General features: G+C 42.6%; 1 protein-coding gene across 2 annotated transcripts in view; it reads right to left on the reverse strand.

Annotated features, from left to right (window-relative positions):
* Nucleotides 1–14,410: 14,410 nt before the first annotated feature.
* Nucleotides 14,411–26,284, reverse strand: part of TM2D1 (TM2 domain containing 1) — a 141,703-nt gene continuing 129,829 nt past the window's right edge. The window contains exon 7 of one of the 2 annotated variants that reach the window (XM_060084188.1): nucleotides 14,411–14,575. In XM_060084188.1, coding sequence (XP_059940171.1) covers nucleotides 14,516–14,575 — 60 coding nt within the window. In that variant the 3' untranslated portion in view covers nucleotides 14,411–14,515. The remainder of the gene's footprint in view (nucleotides 14,576–26,284) is intronic. The other variant, XM_060084167.1, reaches the window with a different exon arrangement.

Here is a 26,284-nt window from a genome sequence, read left to right on the forward strand (position 1 = left end):
ATAATCTTAACCCTGTAAGGTTGCCATTGTGCCATTATATGAGTGAGGAACCAGAGCTCAAAAATATCAAGACGCGAACCTGAGGCCACACCACTGGTAGGAACACAAGACCCACTGAATCTACACATCCAGTTCATTCCACCGTTCTGTCCTTTGCATCTTCAGGGAAGGAGGAGGTAAGCCTGGGATGGTGTGGCTCCTGGCCCTGGCTGACGCAGAAAGCAAGGCAAGGCAGATGGCACAGAGGTCATGCTCCCAATCCCCACCCATGCACGCTGGAATGCTGCTCCCTTCTGCTTCATCAACTTGACTGGGAGGTCGATTTTGAGTTTTTTTTTTTTTTTTTCTTTTTGCGGTATGTGGGCCTCTCACTGTTGTGGCCTCTCCCGTTGCGGAGCACAGGCTCCGGACACGCAGGCTCAGCGGCCATGGCTCACGGGCCCAGCCGCTCCGCGGCATATGGGATCCTCCCGGACCGGGGCACGAACCCGTATCCCCTGCATCGGCAGGCGGACTCTTAACCACTGCGCCACCAGGGAGGCCCCGATTTTGAGTTTTTATTAAAAGTTCCAGCTGTGTGAGTTAGGGCAGTAAATAGCTCCCTGAGCCTCGGTTCCTCTTCTTCCATAAAATGAAAAGACTATCTAATTTACACTTTGCTGAGATTAAATGTGTTAATTTTACAAAACACCTAGCACAATGGCCAGCACAGAGGAAGCATTCCATAAATATGAAAATCCTTTCCCTCTACACAGCTGCATGGTTCTCTCCCTAGCTGGACTGTCGTATGTGTCTTTAGGTCTTCAGCAATTAGCACAGTGCCTGGCAGAGTCCAGGTAAGCCTTGTTCAGTTACAGCAGTGATTCATCCCTCTGGGACCAGAAATACTTTTTACATTAAATAAAACAAATATATATATATATATATATATATATATATATATATATATATATATATATATACACACATGTAAAGATCCATTCCAATGCTGAGAAGTCAGTGTACGCTTTTCTCGGGGCTGGTCATTCCATACAAATAAGGACATCCTGATGGTCCGCTCTGCTCAGCCTGAGAGCTGCCTCTGTCTCTTTATTAACTTCAACGAGGTGTCATCTTGCTGCCATGATCTTTCCATTCTAGGGAGTTGTTTGTCCCATTACAGTAACAAGTGATGGTGCTGAGGTTGCCACTAAGAGTCCAAGGAAGAGTGTCATAAGGGAGGCTAGAGTTCAAGTAGGACAGCTCAAGGGAAGTTCAGTCAAGGAAACCAGTGGTGAAGGTCATGGGGCTGTTGGTGAGGCCCTCGGATTTTTACTAAGGACCTCATGTCCATCACTGCAGCCTGAGAGGGCTCACCAGTAATTGCACAGATGGGAGCCGGAAGCCTGAGGCTTGTCATGACTCCAGGGGATTTGAAGAGAACAGAAAAGTGGTTGGCAACAGACAAACTCCATAAGATCAAGCAAAGGCACCCAACCGTGCTAATTCTCTCTTTCCATTAACTCATCTCCCCCTACCCAGAGCTGCTTACCAGGGTGTGCCTATAGGCAGGCGCTTCCTCACCTGTGCACGCAGGAACCAACTATGAAATCCACCTATGTATGTTCTGTAGAATCTGGCTCTAATTTTAGCAGACAGCACGAGCTGTCCTCTGGTTTTTATTAAAATCCATAAGTAAGAGAGTAATTCATACTCCAAAATGTTACAGACTTACTATTTACATAGTGAAATTGATTGAAAACTGTTTTGTTGTTTTCTGCTTTTCTCTATTTGGCAATTGTTCTTTCATGAGCCTGGAATACTTTTGTATTTTTAAAAAGAGTAAGAGTTTCATGTCAGAAACAGAAGTATAGACACAAAAATTTCTATCGCTAAAGACTTTGAGAACCATATTCCTAGAGCTCTGATGATCAGAAAGTCGACTTATTGGGGCATTTTCCTCCATTTTCTGTACATCTGAGTAAACTTTGTTCTGGGATTTCCAATTGAAGATTGAGAAATACACATTATAATTAGAGGGATGAATAATCGGTCGAATTCCCTAGCACTTACTGCCATTTGAGTTCTAGGTGAAGTGCTTGGAAAATGATGGCTTTTCAAAAGCTGGGCTTTCTCAGCGTGGAATGATAGGATATTGGACAGGTCTTGGTCCAATGTTTGTCAAGCATCAGCTGTGTGCTGGGCACTGCTCTGGGCACTGGAGATATAGAGATCATTCATGGCTTCACTCTAGCTAGGAAGGTAGATATGAAAGCAATATCGCAGTACCAGGGGGTGACTTATGTACAGAGGGTGTGGTGAGTGCTCAGGGCAGGTTTCACAGAGCCCGGGACATTTCCAAAAGCTTCCTTTTAGTAGGAATTTGCTTAGCAGACTAGACATGGTTGGGTGGTAAAGGAGTGGTTAGAGATACAGGGAATCTGGCAGAGAGAAAAAATGAAAGTAGGATCAGGACCTCGGGACAAACTCATTTAAAATTCTCCAACACACAACAGCTCTTGTCCCAAATAAGAACTGAGGCTAGTGGGCCATTCTGAGCCCCGATTCCACCCAACACCTATTAGTCCTGCCGTGTACTCAGTATAAGTATGGTGATGATTAAAGAAAACCACATGACATCATCATCCAAAGTCACTTGATGATCAGAGAGTTGTCTTACTGTGGTGCTTCCTGTCTTTTTGGTAAATGTGTAGAGAAAAAGTGAAACTCTGAGGCTGCCCATTCAAGAATGAGAAATTGCATATTAGAATTAGCATAACAAATACTTATGTTTTGTATAACCTATCAGAGATCCTGGAATGGCTTTTCCTGAAAGAATTTACAATCTGGACACTGTCCTACCACCTAGACAGGCGGGAAGGGAAGGGAGTGTTGCCACCAAAGTTGCTTGCTCTGTCATCGATGGCCTTCCAGCCCAAGAAATAAAAATAATCGCAAGGTAATTTTAATCTTTACTGAGTTCTGTTGAAACATATCAAAGAGAATCCCCAATGCACAGCAAAACATCTTAAAATTGCCTTTCCCATCTCTCTCTTGTCGTATATATCACACATTTATGGCTCCCTCCTCCCAATTCTTTCCTCCTTCGCCCGGTATCCCTCCAAACTCTCTTAAACCCAGCGACAAGAGCACTTGTCTTCTCTCCCCCAACTCCCGTCCTGCCTTTCTGAATTTATTCCTCCCGAGGCTGGTAGCTCCCTCTCCCTTTTCTAAAGTAAATCAATTTCACCTTTCTGGCCCTATACTCCAATCAACACCACAGTATTTTTATATTTGTGGCAGAAGTTTAATAGGCAGAATGGGGGGGATGCTTTGCAGAGGCTAGAATACCCAGGGGAATGATTTGTTTTTCTTGTCATCTGAACAGCAAGCATTTTTAGCCTCTGCTGGCAAAGTCTCTCTGTGGTGGCTCCCATATTTTAGGCCTCGCTCACCCTAGAAACGTAAGCCTTCCCATATCAGAGAAGCTTGATGTAAAATGATCTTCATGAGCCTATTTTCTGGAACTTACTTGTCTTTCCTTTTTACTCATAGAAAATTTGAGTCTCCTCTCCTTTACTCCTCAAAGGTGGCTAACTATAAGAATGTTATTCATGGGAGACGCAAGAGGGTAGGAACAGATGTATATGTATGACTAATTCACTTTGTTATAAAGCAGAAACTAATAATAAAAAGAAATGAGTAAAACTTAAAGCTATATAAAAAAAAGAATATTATTCATGATACAACAAAAAAGGAAGCAGACACACATATAGAGAACAAACTAGTGGTTACCAGTGGGGAGAGGGAAAGGGGGTGCTATATAGGGGTGGGGATTAAGAGGTACAAATTATTAGGTATAAAATAAGCTACAGGGCTTCCCTGGTGGCACAGTGGTTAAGAATACGCCTGCCAACGCAGGGGACATGGGTTTGAGCCCTGGTCCGGGAAGATCCCACATGCCGCAGAGCAACTAAGCCCGTCGCCACAACTACTGAACCTGCGCTCTAGAGCCCATGAGCCGCAACTACTGAGCCCGCAAGCTGCAACTAGTGAAGGCCACGCACCGAGAGCCTATGCTCCACAAGAGAAGCCACCGCAATGAGAAGCCCGTGCACGGCAACGTAGAGTAGCCCCCGCTCACTACAACTAGAGAAAGCCCGTGCGCAGCAACGAAGACCCAACGCAGCAATAAATAAATAAATAAATAAATTTATTTAAAAAATAAAAAATAAAATAAGCTACAAGGATATATTGTACAATACAAGGAGCATAGCCAATCTTTTATAATAACTATAAATGGAATATAACCTTTAAAAATTGTGAATCACTATATTGTACACCTGTAACTTATATAATATTGTACAGCAACTTCAGTTAAAAAAAAGACACCATTCATGTAGCGCTTGTCATCCCCACAAACCCCAAGGGCAGGGGGCTCGTCCATTAGCGCTGTCCGTGGAAAATGCCATGCACCCATTTCTTACTGTAGTTAGTATTTGTTGAAGTGGATCGAACGTGAGCATAAGTTTCTCAAAGGGTCTTTTAGTCTGTTCTCACTGACGTGAAACCTGGAGCACACACGATGGTATCTCCCCATGTCTCAAGCCACCCTATGAATGGGTCACCCGGAAGCAGTCTTCTTCTCACAGGATCTCCTCCGATATCAACACTGCAAGCCAAGGGTCTTTAAGGACAGAAAAAAGCCATTTGTTTTTCCTTTCCTCTGAAAAGTGACCAGGTGCAAAGTTTTCCACCCAACTCCTGACTTCTCTGAGTCCACTCTGGCATTTGAAGAGTTAATCTGTTGCCACCTAGTGGCTCTCGGCCAACCTGCAGGACCCCCAGCTCACAGAAGAGGAGGGGCGAGGGTAGTGGGGTGAGGTTGCCTTGGTGAAGGGACAAGGTTCCACAGCGGCTTTGTCTTCCCACCCACGAGTACTACTTAGAGGGGTTGGCTTTTTGAAAACGTATTCCCTTTCTCCTCTCCCTCCCTCCCTCCCCTGCAACTGGGGCCTGTTTCCGCTAGACCTGAGGCAAAGCAGTAGTGCAGGCTAGGATTTCTTGCAAGTTTTCCGCTGTGGGGTGCCGCAACAGCTGTGACCCTGGCTTGATTTTGATGTAGACTTCAAGGGCACCGTCCCCAGCAGGGGGAACATTTTTACCTCAGGAGCCTATTCACATTGGTAGCCTTGGCAGGGAAAGTTCCAGAAGCTTTGATTACACAAATACCTCTGCTAAGTACAGGCCCAGTCTTGGCAACCTGTGGAGAGAGAATGTGCACGTGGGCTGATTAAACCAAACGACCGTTTCCTTTGCTGGGGCGGGGGCTGAGGGTCTTCAGCTTGGAAATGATTTTTTTCCTTGGCTGTGTTGCCTGGAAACTTGGAGGGTTTAATTAGGACTGGGGAGGTTTTGGGCTTCTGCAGCTGCCTCTGCTCTCCCCCAGGGTTACTGAGTGTGTGTGTGTGTGTGTGTGTGTGTGTCCCCGGCAGTGCAAGCCAAAGCCGTCTGGAGGAGTAAATTGTGTACCACAGCAAATGTGACCCTTTTTATTTCAATTGATTTTAGTTAATAACTTTGAACCTTGTAAACCACAGAGAGGCTGCATGCGGTTTACATATCGCGTATTGGAGCTGGACAACTAGGTGGAAGTGGTAGCTGTTACCTTCTTACCTACATCCATCAAGGGCCAGTCTTTGAAAAGTTTTCTCAATGTTCCCAAGTATGTACAGGAAGAACGGCCCTGGGTCCATGTCTCCCTGGTTCTGTGAGTTCCAAGGGAGAAGTAAGGCAGAGCCCAGTCTACCCCAATTTTGTTATCTTACTTCGTTAGGAAAAATCAACATATTAAAATACAATCTATTAACCCTTTATTGACCTCAATGTACTTTATTCATCTCAACATTACCAGTTAGTTATTCTCCCGTTTGGAGATTTTGAAGAATTGAGGAGAAACATTTTCTTTTCCATTTTTCTTTGGTATGTGTGTATGTTTGTATTTATTTATTTTTCAACTACAAATATTATACATATGTATGTTCCAGTTACAAAAATGTTAGAGACAGAAGTATAACCTCTCTTGCTCAAATGCAGATTTTCTGGCTGGAGTCAAGGCTGATCTAGGCACATTTTGGCCCATCTCTGGCTGGAGTCAAGGCTGATCTAGGCATATTTTGGCCCATCTCTTCTTCTTCCTTTCCTCCCTCTTTTGTTTCCTCCCTTCCTTTTCTCCTCCTTTCAGTGGAAGATTCAGAAGCATAGTCCCTCCCTTTATTGAGTCCACAGAAATGAGTTATAGCATGCTCTGTGTGTTAGTTCCTAGGGCTCCCATAACACAGTACCACAGATTGGGTGGCTTAGACAACAGAGCTGTGTTGTCTCACAGTTCTGGAGGCTAGAAGTACAATATCAAGGTGTCAGCAGGGTTGGCTCCTGCAGAGGGCTGTGAGGGAAACTCTGTTCCATGCCTCTTCTCTAGCTTCTGAGGGCAACCTTTGGTGTTCCTTGGCTTGTAGATACATCACCCAGATCTCCACCTTCAACTTCACATGGCATTCTCCCTGTGTGTCTGTCTCTGTGTCCAAATTTCCTCATTTTATAGGAACACCAGTCATTTTAGATTAGGGCTACCCTAATGACCTTACTTTAACTTTGTTACCTCTGTTAAGACCCTATCTCCAAATAAGGGCTCATTCTGAAGTAGTTTATGTTAGGTCTTCTGCATCATTTGGGGGACCCAGTTCAACCCATAACACAAGGTAAAGCAACAGCTATGTGTACTTGGTACTGTGGTCAAAACCAGAAGGGAGTACCAAAAAAAAAAAACAAAAGCCAATAATGGGATATATTAGCATAACTACTTTTTTCTTTTCCTCTTTATTTTATATTTTAAATTTAATTAATTAATTAATTTTATTTTTTGGCTGTGTTGGGTTTTCATTGCTGCGTGCAGGCTTTCTCTAGTTGCAGCGAGCAAGTGCTACTCTTCGTTGAGGTGCACAGGCTTCTCACTGCGGTGGCTTCTCTTGTTGCGGAGCACGGGCTCTAGGCACATGGGCTTCAGTAGTTGTGGCTCACGGGCTCTAGAGTACAGGCTCAATAGTTGTGGCACACGGGCTTAGTTGCTCTGCGGCATGTGGGATCTTCCCGGAACAGGGCTTGAACCCATGTCCCCTGCATTGGCAGGCAGATTCTTAACGACTGTGCCACCAGGGAAGCCTTCCTCTTTAAATTTAATGTTTATTTTCATTAACATTATACATATACATATATGAAGGAGTCAACTATTTTTATATGGCTTATTATGAAAAATAGGAGTTAACAAGCCATGCAATGCTTCCCACCTCCATTGCACACTCTCCAAAGACAATCTCTTTCAACTTTTCTGATTCTGTTAATATTTAACTATAAGTTTCCAAATAACAGATTTATGTTGCTACATGATATTTTAATTATAGATGTTATCTATTGGCTTCCCGACATACAAAACGGGGACTTAGCTCTCTATAGGTCACACACACACACACACACACACAAACACACAAACACACACACACACACGTAGTGTTCCATCTGACCAATATAGTGATGTTGTAACTCAGTTAGATCAATATCTAATGTTTCCATCACCATGACTGTGTAAATGCTGTAGGCAACTAATTTGTGTAGGATATCAAAAATATTTTTCCTTTCCTGCACATTTTTTCCACCTAGAGTGAATAATTGGCTTGTTTTTCCCTTGCTTGGGTTTTAATGACCTTATCCCTAATCAAATCCAAATTCTGCCCCAGTTGTGTAAAAACACATTAGTAATTATTGACTACATTTTCTTGAGATCTCTCCCAGAGCTTCCCCAACTTGGCACTGGGGGGTTATATGACTAGATCGTTTCCTAGGGAACCCTCCATGTGGGCCTTTTCTCCTGGACTGGTCAGGTGTCCAGAGAAGACTCTTCAATCCCCTTCTTACAGAATATATGTCTGGCTGCTGTGCTCTGGAAGTGGAGTGGGGGAAGAAGGCTGGAGTCCAGATACTCAGTCAGCCCATCAATATTCCTTGAATCCCTCTGTTTTCAGCACAGTGATCTCCCATACCTCGACTCTCCCTGAATCCCCAGTTCAGAAACCCCCTGTTTACTGTCTCTGGGAAATAAATCTCTGCTGTCATTTACTGCTGAGGAAGAGTCAAGTGACTGCATGACATGGGGAGAGTGGGAGTGGAGGCAAGGGAAACTACCTGCTTCTACACCCTTTCTGCCAACCCTCCTGCTCCAGCCCCACCTTTACTCTCACTTCCAGAGATCCCAGGAGCACCAGTTCCTGCCCTTGCTCTCTGTCCCCAAGTCCCTCTGGGGGTCTCCCCACAAGAGGCTTTGCAGGCGGCTTTGTCCACCTTGTCTGCTAGCTCAGTCACCAGTCCTTCATAGGTTTTGCTGTTTTTGCCTTTTCCATCTTCATTGTTGTGTGTTGGTGGGTTTCAGGAAGAAAGGGAGCTAAGTATATGTGTCCAGTTTGCCAGCTTTAACTCTAAAGCCATTCTTGTCCTTTCACCAGCATGTTCTGGAGACAGTTTCAAACTCCAAATGAGTGATCCAATTCCTGAGCTATCTAGAAGTTGTGGGTGAGTTTGGGGAGAAGAGAGGACCTTCATCATGCTCTGTGTGATCTACAAACATGCACACGTACACACACGAGTACACATTCAGCCCAACTCTTCACTCTAGGTCATCTAGAGCCAACCTGGGCTGAGTATTTGGAATCAGCTCCAGATTCTTATTTTATTCTCCATGTAATTTTCTTACATTCCCCAATTCTCTCTTTCCCCCAGTCTCCAATTTATTCTTGACACTACAGCCAAAGTGTTCCTTTTAAAAATGAATATCCTATTGTCATGTCATTCCCCTACTTTAATATCTTTACATTACTTTTAATGTCTTCTCTTTACCCTTAGAATAAAGTTCTGTACTCTATTTTTGTCATATAAGTCCCCACCCAACAGCTTGGGGGGCTTATATTAATCTCATATTAGTCTCCCCTCCCCAGCTAAGCTGTGGCTTCCTTAGCTATTTCTCAGTTCTGTTAGGCCTTTGCACATGCTCTATACTCTTTCTGGAAGGCTCTTGACCTCAGCCCCCTAAAGACTCTGTTGGGGAAACATCATTTACCCAGGGACACCTTCTCTGACTGTGTCTCAGCCCCTCCTTACATGCACTCAGCTAAATCCTGCATTATACCCTCCCATGATACCCTATACTTTTGCTTTGATAGCACTTTAGTTACATGTCCAAGCTAGACTGGAAGCATCCTGAACACAGGATTTTTTTCTGTCTTGTTTACATCATCACCCTAGTCCCTAGCACCAGATATGGCCCATAGCATGTATTCATTCCATCAATACTTATTTAATCAATTGTACTTTTCACCTTAGAGTTTTCTAATCTTCACTCCCATCCTCACCCCAGCATACCCTCCCTTCTAAATGTACTGGTTTAATAGCAGAGAATATTAGTTAAATATTGAAAGTGTTTGGCCTGGAAAGATAGTCATAATTCCCTTCCTGGAAAACTGGGCATGGTGCCTCTCTGTCTCTCTCCCTTGTGGAAAACAGCTCTCGTCTTCAGGACACTGGAGCAGGTGACCAGGGGTCTTTCAGCTTATTCTGCTGGCTCTCAAAGCAGAAGGTCCCCAAGATTATAAAGAGAAAGGGAAAGACTTGATTTTTGTTTTTCATAGGCAATCAGGGAAGTTGGTTGTAGTGATATAGTGAGCAAACTCATGAGGGTTCTCATAAAATAAACTGAATGGAGGTCCCTGTTACAGAATTACAATTGCAGCATGACGTGTAAAGGTTGCCCCAGAGTTTTTTCTCATTGCTTTCCTTATATGAGAAAAAAAATGCAGCTCACAGTATGCAATAATTGGAAGTTTGAAACTGAAACTGTTTCCTTATCTGTAAAATGAGAAAGTTGAACTGAGTGCCCTCTAAGGCTACTCTGAAACTCTGTGACCTTATTCTGAGCCTTTATAAGAGCTGTTCACAAGAACTTCTAAGTTTCTGAAAATACATTGCTCTTGAGGAAATCAAAGATTTATTGGAAGGTTTTTAAAAATATATAAACACCTTTATGAACTTGGCAAAGACTCAGGTGAACAAAAGTGTGGATTTTCAATCTGCCAACAACGGTGCCATTCTAAAGAGTTCAATAGTCAGCATTTTAGTACTCACACACAACTACATAAGGACTAGAAGGGCTGAAGCCTTCAGCAGCAGCTTTTGAATTTTGTGTCATTGCTCAGAGGCAAAAATGAAATACCTGCCTAACTGCAAAAGATTAAGTAGCCAAGACCTTTTTAAAAAATAAAGGTACCGTGTGATACTTGGTATTATTAGTAGTAAATATTTACTCCCTTCAACATTCCATCATGGGCCTTCACTTTCCTCCCCCATTGACGTTGGGTTGCTTTGGCCACTGAAATGTTTGTGGACATGAAAAACATTGTGCTTTCCTCAATTTAGCTTCAATCTTGTGCACTGGTCACCTGCCGTGAGATACCCTGGGTAACTACTTTCTGGAGTCCAAAATAAAAAATATGGAGCAGATATAAGCTAAATTCACAGACCCTCCCACCTGAGCTCAGCCTAACTCAGCTGAATCACAGTTGATTTGCAGACCTTTGAGCATGAGAATAAATGCTTGTTGTTTTAAGCCACTGAGTTTTGAGGTGATTGTTAGTCAGTATTATTGTGAAAAAGCTGACTAATACAAGATGCAGTGTGGGTTCTCATGAGATATAACATGACGGTTAAAGTATGGTTTCTGAAATTTGGCACATCTTGTTTTGAATCTCACTTCTGTTATTTACTAGATGTGAAATGTCAGGCAATTGACTTAACCTCTCTGAGACTCTATTTTCTCATCTGCAAAATGAAGATAATCACCAAACTCATAGCCCTGTTGTGTAGATCAGATAACATAATACATATCAAGCAGCTAAGACAGTGCCTGGTACATACTGAGGAGCCAATAAATGTTTGCTATTATTAACAATAATAATTATTATAATTTCTATAAAATAAATCTTACTTTCCTGTTAACTTACATTATAAAACTACATATAAAGACTTATTTGGAATATTTGGTGAAGAAGGATGAAGAAGATAAGTATTCTACCTCATGGCTGATAAGTTCATATGATATTAAAAAGGTACATTGTCTACCAAGCAAGCGTATCTGTGTGTATAAAAGAGTTTTGAATTACTTTGTAACAATTTCCCAAATCTGAGCTCCTTTTACAGACAGAATTTACATTTCCATGTCCCCGAGTCTAGGATATGAAGTGTGGTGTCAAGTATTAACAATCTAGGTCTGACTGTACACTCTCAGCACCCAGAATTGTTCCTAAGAGTTCACATCTAATAAATAGTACATTGTTGTGGTTCCTTGCCTTCATGTACTTAACGAACATTTATTAAGTACTAGGCATTGCACTAGGTACTAGAGGTAAAGAGATAAACAGACATGGTCCTGTACTCATGGCCATCATACTTTAGCTACAGGTTGCAAATATATTTCACTCTGGTGTCAACTCAGGGATTTAGAGGGGCTGCTCAGAGCACTAGTTAAAAAAAATTCTAGGCAGCACTTGGTCTTAGTGGGGAAAAGAGTCATGGGTTTGGAAGGAGGGAATGGTTTTGAATGTTTGTTAATCCAGGTTTCGCTGGGGACAGACACATATACAACAAAATATAATTTAATGCAGTAAATGCTATTTGTGAGATAAGAACAAAGTGGCATCGAACACAAAGCAAGGAGTAATTAATTTTGCCAGGAGGGGAGTGGAGTAAGGAAAGGCTTAGTTGAAGAGGTGAAATTGTAGCTGGGGTTTGGTGGATGACCAGGAATTTAGTAGGTGATGAAGTGGGAAAAGATGATTTCAGGTCAAGAACACATCATGAGCAAAGGCACAGAGGTGTATTAGTACATGGGGTGTTGAGGGAACAGTGAGTAGTCCTGTTTGGTTAGAACATGGGGTGTGGGGATGATGCTGGTAGGAATGAGTTACAATAGGGGATTGGGACCAGTCTGTACTGCTTTACTGTGCAAGCCATAGGGATCCCTGAAGGCTTTTAAGTTAGAGCATGATATGGCCAAATATGTGTCTTTAAATGGTTACTCAAGAAGAACTAGATTGGAGATAAAAAGAGAAAGAGGCAAGCAGCAGAGAGGAGGCTATTGCAATTATGCAGACAAGGGACCTGGGCATTTAAACTAGGGTGGTGTGGAGTGGGGGCCGAGAGAGAGGAAATAACATCGTCAAATAGCACAAGGATGCTCTTCTCTCAAAAATGACCTAGTATTAGGCTTCAATCAATATAAAGCAAATTTAATGGTCTAACTTTTTCATAGCTCTTGTTCTAATGTTACTGTTTGAATATGTCTTTAAATCACACATATAAAGGGAGCCAGATTTTAAAATTTATCCTTGAGTCAATCCTGTAAAGTAGGTACTAAAATTTCCATTTTACAGAGGAGAAAACTGAGGCCCTGGGATTTAAAAAGCCCACAATCAGTGATCTTAGACTACACATCTTCTAAATGTCAAAGCTAGCATTTGAACCCAGGGCAACTTGACTCCAGAGTCAATGTTCTTTTTTTTTTTTTTTTTTTTGTGGTACGCGGGCCTCTCACCGTTGTAGCCTGCCTCTCCTGTTGCGGAGCACAGGCTCCGGATGCGCAGGCTCAGCGGCCATGGCTCACGGGTCCAGCCACTCCGTGGCATGTGGGATCTTCCTGGACCGGGGCACGAACCTGTGTCCCCTGCATCGGCAGGCGGACTCTCAACCACTGCGCCATGAGGGAAGCCCCCCAGAATCAATGTTCTTAATCACTACTCTATACCATGTGAACAATTAATTCTCCAGTGTTATGGTCCATTTCCACTAATTGTTAAATCTCTCATATACCTCCTCTTTTCAGTCTGATATATCTTGACCCAGGAGACAAGCCAGTGAGTATCAGAGAAGTAGTGAAGGCAGGAGGAAAGTACCTCTAAAACACTCCAAATAACTTGGACTTGAAGTCAAAGAAAAACTATTGATTTCTTTTTTCCTGAGTACTTGAGAGATTTGTCAAGTACTCTCAAATCTCTTACTCTATGAAAATCAACACATAAATCAATCCACAGGCACTGTACCTAGCACTGTGCTGAGGAATAAATCACCCTTGACTCAGTCCTCAATAGAAACACAGGGGAAAGAGCCCAGGACTATGACAGAGGAGACATAGTTGGGAGCCCTGGCTCTGCCATGAACCTGCCCTTGGCCTTGGACAAGTCACTTCACCTTGCCAGGCCTTCCTTTCACCATTGGAAATAGCCCCAATGATGGCAAATGTACTTACCATTCCTACATTTTTGCACCCGCCTTACAGGATTAATTGAAGGAAAAATAAAAGAGCAATTAGTATTGGACAGAAAACTGTGGTACTAAAACAAACTGAATTGCACGACTGTTTTAGCAATCACTTGGCGTCTTCTGAAACAGCCTCCTAAATATGCAGGAAGAGTGTTTATCATTCCTACTCCTATGGAGCCTGACACTTCACCGAGAGAACAGGCTTTACAATGTCACGCTTTCTCAAAAATTGCTGCATTTGAAATCTTGTGGGATATTTAAAACTTGTTTTTAGAGGACCTGAGGCACTTTGAGTTACTCAGTGCTTTAGCCCTCTTTCCTTTTCATCTTGCCTGGAGAATCCCCAGTGGTGATTTTTAAACATGGTTGTGTACCTCATCGAGGTCTTTGGAGTTTGGAGAGTGCAGAGTTTCCTCTGAGGCAAAATATTTTGAACAGTGGCTTGACTGCATGGGCTCACTGTTTCCTGGAGCTAAAGACTGCAAATCGATTTCTGCAGCCCACTTCTTCCAGAAGGAGACGGTGGGGGTGAGTGGGAACACGAACTTGCTTTGTCCACCTAAACAGCGCCGTCAGATTTCTCAGTCATCCTCTTGGCTTTCGGAGGAATTGCAGGAGCAATTGTTGAGCCTCACAACAGTGAGATTCCGCTGCCTTCCAGCTCTAACAATCAAAAGACAAGTCTCCAGAGAGCACAGGCTCCAAGCAGTTATTAGAGATGATGGCATCAGCGGAGCGCTGGGGCCGCCTGCCCTGCCCTCCAAAATAAACGGTCCTCTTACGGCTTCACGCTATGCTTTACTCCCTATATTAACACAGGAGCTGACAGATTGGGTGAGAAGCTGCAACTTGTATTTTGGAGGGCATAAAAGATGATTGTGCTAGTTCTAATTCCAGAGCTGATCTTTTTAGCAGATTATGATGGATGACTCTCCACGGTGGTCAGCGCCTCCTGTATATATTTTAGGTGGAATGCTTTCTCTTGACACGTACTTTACAGAGACATAAGTGTATCCTACTTTAATTAATGGAAGAAATGATTCATTCACAAGTGGAAGGTTTAATTAAAGAAAGGGTCAGCATGGGTCAGCCATGAATTGCAAAATATCTCTGATGTTTATTATACTCTCCACCAACTCTGCATGCTGTCTGGTGTGGTACACGGCAGTAAAGGCAGGCCCTGGAAAGAAAGAAAATGAAGTTTAATTCATTCATTCATTCAGCAAATATTAATTGAGCACCTACTGTGTTTTAGGTGCAGTGCTAGGCTCTGCAAATAAAATGGTGAACAGTCAGACATGATTTTTTGCACTTATGCCAGGGACAATGCAGTTGGGGGCACAAGAAAAGTGAGGAATAAACAAATAGAACACTATTATTAAAGATGGTAACATATTTTCTGAAGGAAAAAAATCATTTTGGGCTCTTCTCCTTGCACTGTTTGGGTATTGTTTTTTAAGAATTTTAATACCCCACTTTACAGTGAGGTACATTTAACTTTGGAATATATCTCTGAAACCAATCTGACCCAAGTCTGCTAGATGAAGTATCTTATTCTTAGAAGCAGCAGTTATACATACTGAGTTACAAAATATGTAGCTTGTCACAGTAGCTCCTTCCTATGAGGAGAGGAACTTTATGCTTTAGAATCAGACAAACCTGGATTCAAATCCCGGTTTCTCAGCTTAATTGCTTTCTGGTCTATGATATTACTTTGCTTTTCTGACCTCAGTTTCCTCATTTACAAGGAAGAATAACAATACATAAGGCATTGAGTCATGTGAAAAAATACATGAATAGTACCTAGGGCATAGCATTCTTATTAGTTAATCAGCATTAATATTTGTAATTTATCTTCTTACGTTATTATTATTAGGAGTAATATTTTTCCCTCTCTTTTGGAACTTTTTTGATTCTATGTTTGTTCTGGTTGTTCATGTTATTTTCTTATCCCCTCATTTGATGACAGAGGTCATAATTTTTAAAGCACTGGACCCAGTCTGATATATGCTTAGTGATCAATAAATAACTGTTGAATGAACGGATAAAATTCTATCTCTTTTTGGAACTGGGTAGAGAATAAGCTGATAGGAAACAAAGTCTCTCAAAGGCTTCCCATAACACTTGGAATAAAATCTATACTCCTTATCATGGCAAACAGGAACCAACATGCCCTGACCTTTCCAGTCTCATCCAACACCATTTTCCCTCCTGTACTCAGCTTGAGCCACCAGCCTTGCCTGGAATGCCCTTTCTCTAGAACTGTGAATGGCTCACTCCTTCCAGATCTTCAGCTCTCTGTTCAAATATTTTCTCTTCCTGGAGACCTTCTCTGACCACCTTGCCTATTCATTTTCTATCTCCTCACCCTGCTTTATTTTTTCTCAAAGCATTATCACTGTCAGAAATTACATGATATATTTCAGACTTTATGAATTTGTTGTCTATCTCCCCCACTTATCACATGTGAACTCCTGAGAGCAGGAACCTAGACTGCTGGTGTCCAGCCCTAAGTCACCATGCCACTGAATGAATCAAACAAATGAAGTATCTCTTTTCATTTTTGTAGGGAAATATATATATAAACTATCCAAATAGTTTCTATAGTACAGTACTCTACAAAACATAAGAAATCTTTCCCCTAAAATTTTTGCTTGCAGCACTGAATTTAATTTTTCACCACAGAATGACAGGAAGAGGGAAAATCAACTATTCTAGTGGTATGGAAAATGAAGACACAGCCAATAAGAGGTCTCCCAAAGCCCCAATTTTAATAGGATTCCTACACATTTTACTTTCTCACTGTGAGTCTGGCCCTCCTTGTAAGTTGCTTCCTTTGTGCTTAAAAAAGTAGTTACTCCTGTTCTCAAAGCCAGCAAACATAGATTTTCTTTAGTTTTCACATGATCTGGCTCAAAACAGCAGGAAACTTGAATGTTTCATTTGGCGTCTTTCACTGTCTGAGAACAGAACTGCAAACAAGAGAGGAGTCTCCTCTTGCCCAGGTGGTCCTAGAGCTGGAGAGGACAGGCCAGAACCACGTCCTCCACTACGCGGTCCGGGGACTGGAGGGAAGGTGAGGACCCTGGAGGCGTCCATCAGAGGGCAGGCCTGAGCCTGGGTGTGTGAGCGTGGTGTTGCATGGTGTGCGGGCTTTGCTGGCCTCGCCTGGAGCATTTTGACCCGCAAGTCTCTCCAAAGAGCCAAACAATGCCGGCTGTTCCTGGCAAGGCCGAGCCTGGCTTACTCAGATTTGTGTTTTAGGAGAGGTGCTTTGGGGTAACTGAACAGGCTCCATTTCCACCATGAGCACATCAGTCCTGGTTTCTGCTGTGCAAAAACAAAATTCTCAAAAATGTTACCGTATCAAATCGATGTGCCTTTTGTTTTATAAACAACTTTTTTTTTTTATAGTCTGTGGAAACTGTAATAAAGACCAACACCATATCCAGTTGTTTTCCAGAGAACCAACTCCACTTGGGAGACTTTCCCTCAGCATGAGGGGCTGCTCTTTTTTTCTAGCAGATATTCCTAAAATTTGACTCCGTGTGGTCAAGGGCATAGCAGTGAATCCTCAGCACCTCAGCTTGGAACCGTGGGCTTCTTTCTGCTTCTGAAAGAGAGGGCTTCAGAACCACTAATGGAGCACCGGTGGGAGACAGCCAGTCAAGGAAGTGACCTCACAGAGGAGCTCAGCTCTGCTGGAGAAGGGGAAGACTCCCTTGTGAAGGAGGCCATGAATTTGGGGCCCACACATCCCACAGGCCATGAGAACACTTCACGAAGGCTGAGATATTCCGAGATGCCTGGATGACTCCCTGAAGCTCGTTGCTTCCAAATGCCTTCCTTCTTTCAGTACCATTTCATTTAAGACAAGTAAGATGAAAGCTTACAACAGGACGTCACTGATTTTCCAACACAAAACAGGCAAGGGTGATAATATTAATGGAACAAATACGTTTTGGGAGAAAATTCTTATTATTTGCACACATTAAAATTCACAAAATAGAGTTGAGCACCGGAAACCTTTCCCTTGTGACTGAGAAACCATGGGTTATCTGCAATAATCCACTGAGGACGGATCTCATCCAAAACCCACTCCAGTGGAGAATTGACTACTGAGGGAATATGTGTAGTACATTCTCATTCCCAGATTTCATGAAGAAATGGTTAAAACTCAGCCCTTTTCAAATCTGGCTCTGTCACCTACTAGTCATGCCTCAAATCCCACATCTATAAAATGGAGATAATAATATACTTATTTAAATGTTTTGTTATGAAAATTAAATGAGATAATCCATGAAAGTCCTTGGCATAAGGTCTGACACTTGGTCAAGTGCTCAATAAATGTTATTTGTAAAAATAACTATGGGCTTCCCTGGTGGCGCAGTGGTTGAGAGTCCGCCTGCAGATGCAGGGGACACGGGTTCGTGCCCCGGTCTGGGAGGATCCTGCATGCGGTGGAGCAGCTAGGCCCGTGAGCCATGGCCACTGAGCCTGAGCGTCCGGAGCCTGTGCTCCACAACAGGAGAGGCCACAGCAGTGAGAGGTCCACGTACCACAAAAAAAAAAAAAATCTATTATAACAATTATAATTTATGACATTATTATTAAAATTAACATTTGTTTGTAATGATTCCTATCCATTTCATTCTATATTTTCTTCCATTTTTCACTGCCTTTTGAATTCAGAATGTCTGGTAACCTGCATATTAAGTGGTAAAATACAAAATAACTGTTCCTCAACACGAATTTCTCTGAAAAATACTGTAGGTTATGCTACAGATTCCTGTAAGCATTTTGCTAATTTGAATAGCAAAATAACACTAAAATAAGCATGCTTTTCTATCTAGACTATAAGCCCCTTTTTAGCACCTTCTTTACTATTCTCTCTTCAGCTCCTAGCACATGGGGCTGCTCAAAATATGTTTGTTGAGTAGATAAATGTTCTTTATTCATACAAGAGAAACAACAATAAAAACAACAACTGCTTGAGTAGCCTCTACTTCTCTTCCATCTAATACTTTTCCAACAAAGAAATTTCCCTGGTTAGTATGGAAGTTCTAAGATAGAGGTGATCATGGGCAAAGGAAAGTCTTTTCTTGTATTTCACGCTTCCTGGTGGTCTGTGTTAAAAATAAGGTCACTCCGAAGTGACAGAGTGGCATGGACATATATACACTACCAAATGTAAAATAGATAGCTAGTGGGAAGCAGCCACATAGCACAGGGAGACCAGCTCAGTGCTTTGTGACCACTTAAAGGGGTAGGATAGGGAGGGTGGGAGGGAGACACAAGAGGGAAGGGATATGGGGATATATGTATATGTATAGCTGATTCACTTTGTTATACAGCAGAAACTAACACACCATTGTAAAGCAATTTTATTCCAATAAGGTCACTCTTAGGAAAAAGCTATCTGATTGCCTAGTGCCCCTCCTTTGATATGTCATTTGAAATACTGACATTATTTTCATAGTGTCTTTCTTAAATTAAGGTTGGAATTCTTTTCTCAGCATCGTTCTTTTCTTTTCATCCATTCTAGGAAAGAGCTGTCACTGTCTCATGTCCCCAGTAATTGGATAAGTGATTCTTCCTAACCTTGAAACAACTAAGTAGAAATATACCCAGTGACCTTAAAATGGACAGCCCTTGCCTTTTCTAATTGGCATGTGTATTCTAGAACTCTTTGAACAATACTTTGAGTTCCTAAACCTTCTTAGAAAGGGGTGTGTGTGTGAGTTGGTGAAAGATGGGGAGTTGGTGATAGAGGGATCCACCTCCTTCATTTCTAGTTAAGTGATGGGGCTTACACTTGGCCACATGGAGAGAGCAACATGTTGGCACGTATAACCGTGGCCTGAATGCTGACTTCCACTGGGAAATCTAGAAGCTGAGAAACAGAATGACTGGCCAATTTGATGGTGGAATCAGGAGAGGGCTGCTGAGCTGGGGCAAGTCCTGCATACCCTTAATTTGATGAGACAAGGGGTGAGTATTTCCCATGGACCAGATGTGGGAAAAGCTGAAGAGAGAGCTAAGCTCCAGACCTTTTAAGATCTGTCCAGTTGAACCTCCTGGGAGAAGGGACTCCAGCAAGTGTGAGTCCATGGAGAATGACCCCTCTTGAGCCAGGGTCTGCAGATAGGAGAAACACCAAGCCAAAGGAAAATGTGCATTGAAGTTGCAGTTGGAAGGCCCAAATGGGAACTTCCAGAAAAGCCCTGGAAAACACTCCACTGGAGAAAGGGATAGCTTTAAACATTTGTCAGGCCCAAGAGCATGAAGCCAGCCTATGATAGAACCAACTCAAATAAGGGTTTTCTTGACCTTTATCTCTTCTTCCCTCCCTTGCTCACAGACCATAAGAGTCAGAAATTGGATAGCAGGCTGGGGGCTAGGGAAAGGGAGAGCCAGGAGGAAGAAAAATGCAAGGCCTCACAGACCCTATCCCCCCTTGCTCAGTATGACATATTTTATTTTTTGTTGGAACATGATCTGATTTACATTTTAGAAAAATTTTTCTGGCTACCTTGTGGAGAAATGACAGAGAGACAATAGAGAAAACACAAAGACCAGATGCAGGCCTATTTCACTTGTCTGCAGGAGGCATAAGGATGACTTGGACCAGGGTAACCAAGTGGAAGTGTTGAGAAGTGATCGAATTCAGAATACATTTTGAAGCTGGTAAGGACTTGATGCCTGTGAGGAAAAGAGAAGAGTTTTGTTTGACCAGAACATTTTTGACCTGAGCAATTCTTCGAGTGAATGAATCCATTACTGAGTGAATGAATGAGCTGGGAGTCATTAAAGAGTTTTCAAGTAATCAGGTCAGATTTATATTTCAGAAACCTCACTCTAGTGAGGTTTAGTGAAGGATGGATTGGGGACTGAAAGCCAGGTGACAAATTGGAAGGCTATTGCAATAGTCCAGGGGAAAGACATTGAGGTTCTGAGCTCAATATCTAGGTAGTAGGTATGGAAAGGAAAGGATAGGTCAGAGAAATATTTGGGATAGTAAATTATTAAAGTGTGGTGATATGATAATTGTGAAGGAGGAGAAACATAATGGCTTCCAGATGCCTGGGTGAATAATAGTTCCACCCTAATGATGAAGAACATGGAGGAAAAGTGTAAAGGAAGAAAAGAGAGGATAGATGTTATGATGGTTAATTTTACTTGTCAACTTGATTGGGCTAAAGGATGTCCAGATAGCTGGTAAAACATTATTTCTGGGTGTTTCTGAGGGTGTTTCAGAAGAGACTAGCATTTGAATCCATAGACTGAGTAAAGAAAGATTGCCCTCACCAAAGAGGATGGGCATCATCCAATCTTTTGAAGGCCTGAATAGAACAAAAAGGTTGAGGAATAGTGAATTTTCCCTCTGCTTGAGCTGGGACATCCATCTTCTCCTGCCCTCAGACATCAGTGCTCCGGGTTCTCGGGCTTTTGGACTCAGACTGGGACTTACACCTTTGGCTCCCCTGGTTCTCAGGCCTTTGGGTTTGGCTGGAACTCCATCACTGGTTTTTCTGGGCCTCCAGCTTTCAGACAGCAGATCATGGGACTTCTTAGCTTCTATAATGAAGTGAGCTGATCCCTCATAATAAATCTCTTTCTATATTTCTGTGTATGTGTGTGTATGTATATATATACATATATATGTATGTATGTGTATATATGTATATATATATGTATATATATGTGTATATATATGTATATATATGTGTGTGTGTATATATATATATATATATATGGGACAGTTACTCTGACTCATGCTGGAATAATGCTAACAGATCATACACACTCTAGAGCTCCCTGTGGAATTGGCTGAGGTTTTGTCAGGCCTGCCATCACAGTTGGACTTCTCTCTCTGCCCAATCCTGCTTCCTCACCTGCCTGCCACAGGTGTTGATCCCTAATAAACATCCTGCATGTCAATCTCCATCTCACTCTCTGCTTCCAGAGAATCCAACCTGTGACAGTTGACCCCAGAAGTGGTCCAAAAGAGTAGGTGATTGTTGGGGTTTGGGAGCTGAATCACTTACTGGCTGACTGGCAAGAAGGACTCCACCACTGGTAGGAGACAGACAGACCCTGGCAGTGGGTGTTGACCCTGTTGTTCACAAACTCCTGGATTGTGAGTTGAAACGATGTATCAGAGGAGGGGATGGTGTTAGCTGGTGTAATGCATTAGGCATTTGAGATGTATGGGGTAATTACTAATTATTAGGACAATGGGATTGGATACTTCTTGCTAAGTGCAATTGATATGCTGGAAAAAGATAATGAAAAGCAATGAGAGATAAACAAGCAATTGAAAAACCAACTGTGAAAGCCAGAGGGGCTCCCTGGTAATATGATGAGGCTCTCATTTGCTACAGTAGGAGGACAAAGAAAGATGAGGCCTAGGCCCAGGACTTCACAGTCAAAGTGGCTGAATTCTAGAAAAGGTTAACTTACCAACCAAAGCATACCTGTTATGCAGGGTTAGGGCCCTGGTTGGAAAAAAATTAAAACCTCACACTTGGGTTTGTCTGACTGAATGCCCCTTCAAATTTTGAACTCCTAGACTCATCTGAACTCTCTCCATCTTCAGGAATGGCCCACTGTCCCTAGAAGAATGAGAACTCCCTCATGCTTGAAGACAGTACAGAGAATTCTGCCCGCAAGACAATAAGTGCCCCCTCAGGACCTTTGCCCACTTCCCCTCCTTGCCAGTAGGCCTATAACTAGGATTGGGTCACAGCAATGCAGCTGGAGATGTACTAGGTCTCATAAAGAAAGGAAGCAACTCTTCCCCAAAGGCGCAACAAGACATAACTGATATGTACAGCAGAAGTTGTGGAGTAGGTGTGGAGCTAGATTCTGAGGGTGCATGATCAAGGGGACTGGAACATAATATTGGATAAGGTTGAGTTTACTGATTTGGAAGCACTCTGCTAAAATACAAGATATAATACACTGACAAGGGCTCCAAGAGATGATACAAACTCACTTCTAGGACAGCTCCTAAAATATTGGAAAAAGCAATGGGCCCCATTAAGTGAAATCAAAATGTCAGAATTGCTATTCCAGATGGTTGAGAAAGTTGTTTAAAAGATTCACAGAAGTAGGCATGCTGGAATGGATATACTAAATAAGGCTAGAAGACTCACCAAATGGTTGTGCTCCATGAGAAGGCCAAGAAGATACACGATTTACCAAGACCAGAAAGAATGTGCTGGTGAGAATGTCAGAATGCCTCTAAGACACAAATGTGACCTTACTACCCACTGCTTAAAAACTCTTTAGTGACTTCCCATTCTTTTGGGCATCATGGAAATGTTCCAGAGCCTTGTCCAGTAGGCTAAGTCTCTCAGTGGGAGAGGCCAGTTCAGAAATAGACTCACATAGCAATGGGCATAATGGGATCCCCAAAGCAGTAGAGGTTAGGTTGTGGTGCTTAACTGCTTGAAGTCAAGTGGACACAATTATAATGAGACCATAGTTAGAGCAGTGGCCAAGAGGGCTTGACCTGCAGAGATTTATTAGGATACTTAATAGAATATGGCATTCCTCAAGGCAAAAGAGATGGACAGCCAAAAAGTGTCTTAATCAGATTTTACCTCCAAAGAAATTAAGGATAGATGATCAGTGGGCTGAAGGCAGTTACCCTCATTTTAAAAAGGCACAGCATCTTGCCTAGTTTCTGGACTTGAATCTATTTTCAGACCCAGACTCACTAATTCAACAGGAGGCCAGGTCTCCAGGAGGAAGAACCCTATAACACCCCAGCAAATGGTAATGATTTCCCTGGTCCTTCCCCAAAAGGAATAATGGCCATGTAGGATCTAATTACACACTGAGGAAAAGGAAATACCCAAACATTTCAAGGACTATTGGACACAGTATGAATAATCAGAGATCTGAATCATCATCATGGAGCCTTTCTTAGAGTAAGGGACTACAGGTGCCAAGTAATAGATGGAATCCTGGCCAAAGTCCAGTTACTCTGTGTTCACTGGATCCATGACCCACCAGTGGTCATTTCCCCTGTCCCTGAATTTATAATTATATTTGATATACTTGGTGCCACTCCCATATTGGGTCCTTGATCTATAGGATAAAAGCTACCGTAGTGGGTAAAGTCAAGCGGAGGTCTCTGAAAATGTCCTACCCCCACCCCATCCAAAAGAGTAAATCAGAAACAATATCACGTTCCAGAAGGATGGCAAAAATTAGTTGAGTAATCTATTGTCATCATCTAGGAGCTGTCTGGTCTCTGCAAGGACTAGAGTGGGGAATTAAATGAAGATATGGTGGGACCTCCATGAGGAGGCTACCAAGCCAAGTGAGAAGTAGTGGCAAGAGAGAAGGGAGGAAACCAGGAGCCATGAAAACCAAAGGATAAAAGCATCAATAACAGCAGAGAAATATAGTAAGGTCTGAAGGTGTCCACTGAAATTGGTAAATAATATATCACTAATGACCTTAGAAATAGGAATTCTAGTCAAATCAGTCATTTAAAAAACATTCAATGCATATGTTACCTACTGCTAATAGGTGGTTGAAATAGATATGAACCCTTAACCCATGAAAATGTATAGTCTAGTGCAGGGGTCCCAAACCCCTGGGCCGTGGACTGGTACCAGTCTGCAGCCTGTCACACAGCAGGAGGTGAGAATGTTAAGTAAACTATATACTCAATAGATATTTATACAGAAAATTAAAAAGTATTATCCATGAGTATTCAAAGATTGCGGGAAAGTTTAGGATAAATGTTAAGTGAGAAGAACAGAATTCAACATTTTATATAATGAGATTCATATGTGTACATATGTGTGTGTATATGCATACATATGCTTCTACATACATAGACAAAATTTGGAAAGAAATTCACCAAACAGTTATCAATGGTTAATCCTGGGTGATAAAATTATATGAAAATTTTTACTTTACTCTTTATATATTTTTGTTTTAATTTTACCATGAAAACATTTAATAAGAAAAATGCAATCATTTCAAAAAGAGGGAGAGACATTTGACTTCCTCCAATTTTTCTTTCAAAAATTCAATAAGTCCTTAAGTGCTAATATGTGCCAGGCACTTCTTCACTGTGCCATTTGGAGGTTAGACCACCTGGATCAGAGTTGAGCATCTAGATCAGAGAGTGGTAGGAAATGGGACTGGAAAGATGGGTTGGACCAGGTTATTCATGGCCTTGTAGGTCAGACAAGAGAGCTTGGACTCCATCTTGCAAGTTTTGAAGTGTCTGAGGCAATCCATATGAAGAAAAACTGTGGGAGAGACCTTCAAGATGGCGGAGGAGTAAGACATGGAGATCACCTTCCTCCCCACAAATACATCAGAAATATATCTACATGTGGAACAACTCCTACAGAACACCTACTGAATGCTGGCAGAAGACCTCAGACTTCCCAAAAGGCAAGAAACTCCCCACATACCTGGGTAGGGTAAAAGAAAAAAGAAAAAACAGAGACAAAAGAATAGGGGTAGGACCTGCACCTCTGGGAGGGAGCTGGGAAGGAGGAAAAGTCTCCACACACTAGGAAACCCCTTCACTGGTGGAGATGAGGGGTGGGCTGAAGGGAACTTCGGAGCCAAGGAGGAGAGTGCAGCAACAGGGGTGCAGAGGGCAAAGCAGAGAGATTCCCACAGAGAGGATCAGTGCTGACAAGCACTCACCAGCCCGAGAGGCTTGTCTGCTCACCCATCAGGGTGGGTGGGGGATGGGAGCTGAGGCTCCAGCTTCGGAGGTCAGATCCCAGGGAGAGGACCAGGGTTGGATGAATGAACACAGCCTGAAGGGGGCTAGTGCACCACAGCTAGCTGGGAGGGAGTACAGGAAAAAGTCTGAAACTGCCTAATAGGCAAGAGACCATTGTTTCAGGGTGTGTGAGGAGAGGAGATTCAGAGCACCACCTAAACGAGCTCCAGAGACAGGTGCGAGCCACGGCCATCAGCATGGACACCAGAGATGGGCATGAAATGCTAAGGCTGCTGCTGAAGCCACCAAGAAGCCTGTGTGCAAGCACAGGTCACTATCCACACCTCCCCTCCCAGGATCCTGTGCAGCCCGCCACTGCCAGTGTCCCATGATCCAGGGACAACTTCCCCGGGAGGACACACGGCATGCCTCAGGCTGGTGCAATGTCACGCTGGCCTCTGCTGCCGCAGGCTTGCCCTGCATTCTGTACCCCTCCCTCCCCCCGGCCTGAGTGAGCCAGAACCCCCGAATCAGCTGTTCCTTTAATCCCGTCCATTCTGGGCAAAGAACAGACGCCCTCAGGCGACCTACATGCAGAAGCGGGATCAAATCCGAAGCTGAACCCCAGGAGCAGTGCAAACAAAGAAGAGAAAGGGAAATTTTTCCCAGGAGCATCAGGAGCAGTGGATTAAATCTCCACAATCAACTTGATGTACCCTGCATCTCTGGAATATCTGAAAAGACAACCAATCATCCCAAAATTGAGGCGGTGGACTTTGGGAGCAACTGTAGACTTGGGGTTTGCTTTCTGCATCTAATTTGTTTCTGGTTTTATGTTTATCTTTGTTTAGTATTTAGACTTTATTATCATAAACAGTTTATTGATTTGGTTGCTCTCTTCCTTTTTTTATATATAGATATATATATTTTTTCCTTTTTCTCTTTTTGTGAGTGTGTATGTGTATGCTTCTTTTTGTGATTTTGTCTGTATAGCTTAGCTTTTACCATTTGTCCTAGGGCTGTTTCTGTCCATTTTTTTGTTTTGTTTTGTTTTAGTATAGTTTTTAGCACTTGTTATCATTGGTGGATTTGTTTTTTGGTTTAGTTGCTCTCTTCTTTCTTTCTATCTTTTTTTTCTTTATTTTTATTACTTTTTAATTTAGTTTATTTTAAATAATT

Source organism: Mesoplodon densirostris, chromosome 2 (assembly GCF_025265405.1).
Source record: "Mesoplodon densirostris isolate mMesDen1 chromosome 2, mMesDen1 primary haplotype, whole genome shotgun sequence".
NCBI classification, from domain to species: Eukaryota; Metazoa; Chordata; class Mammalia; order Artiodactyla; family Ziphiidae; genus Mesoplodon; species Mesoplodon densirostris.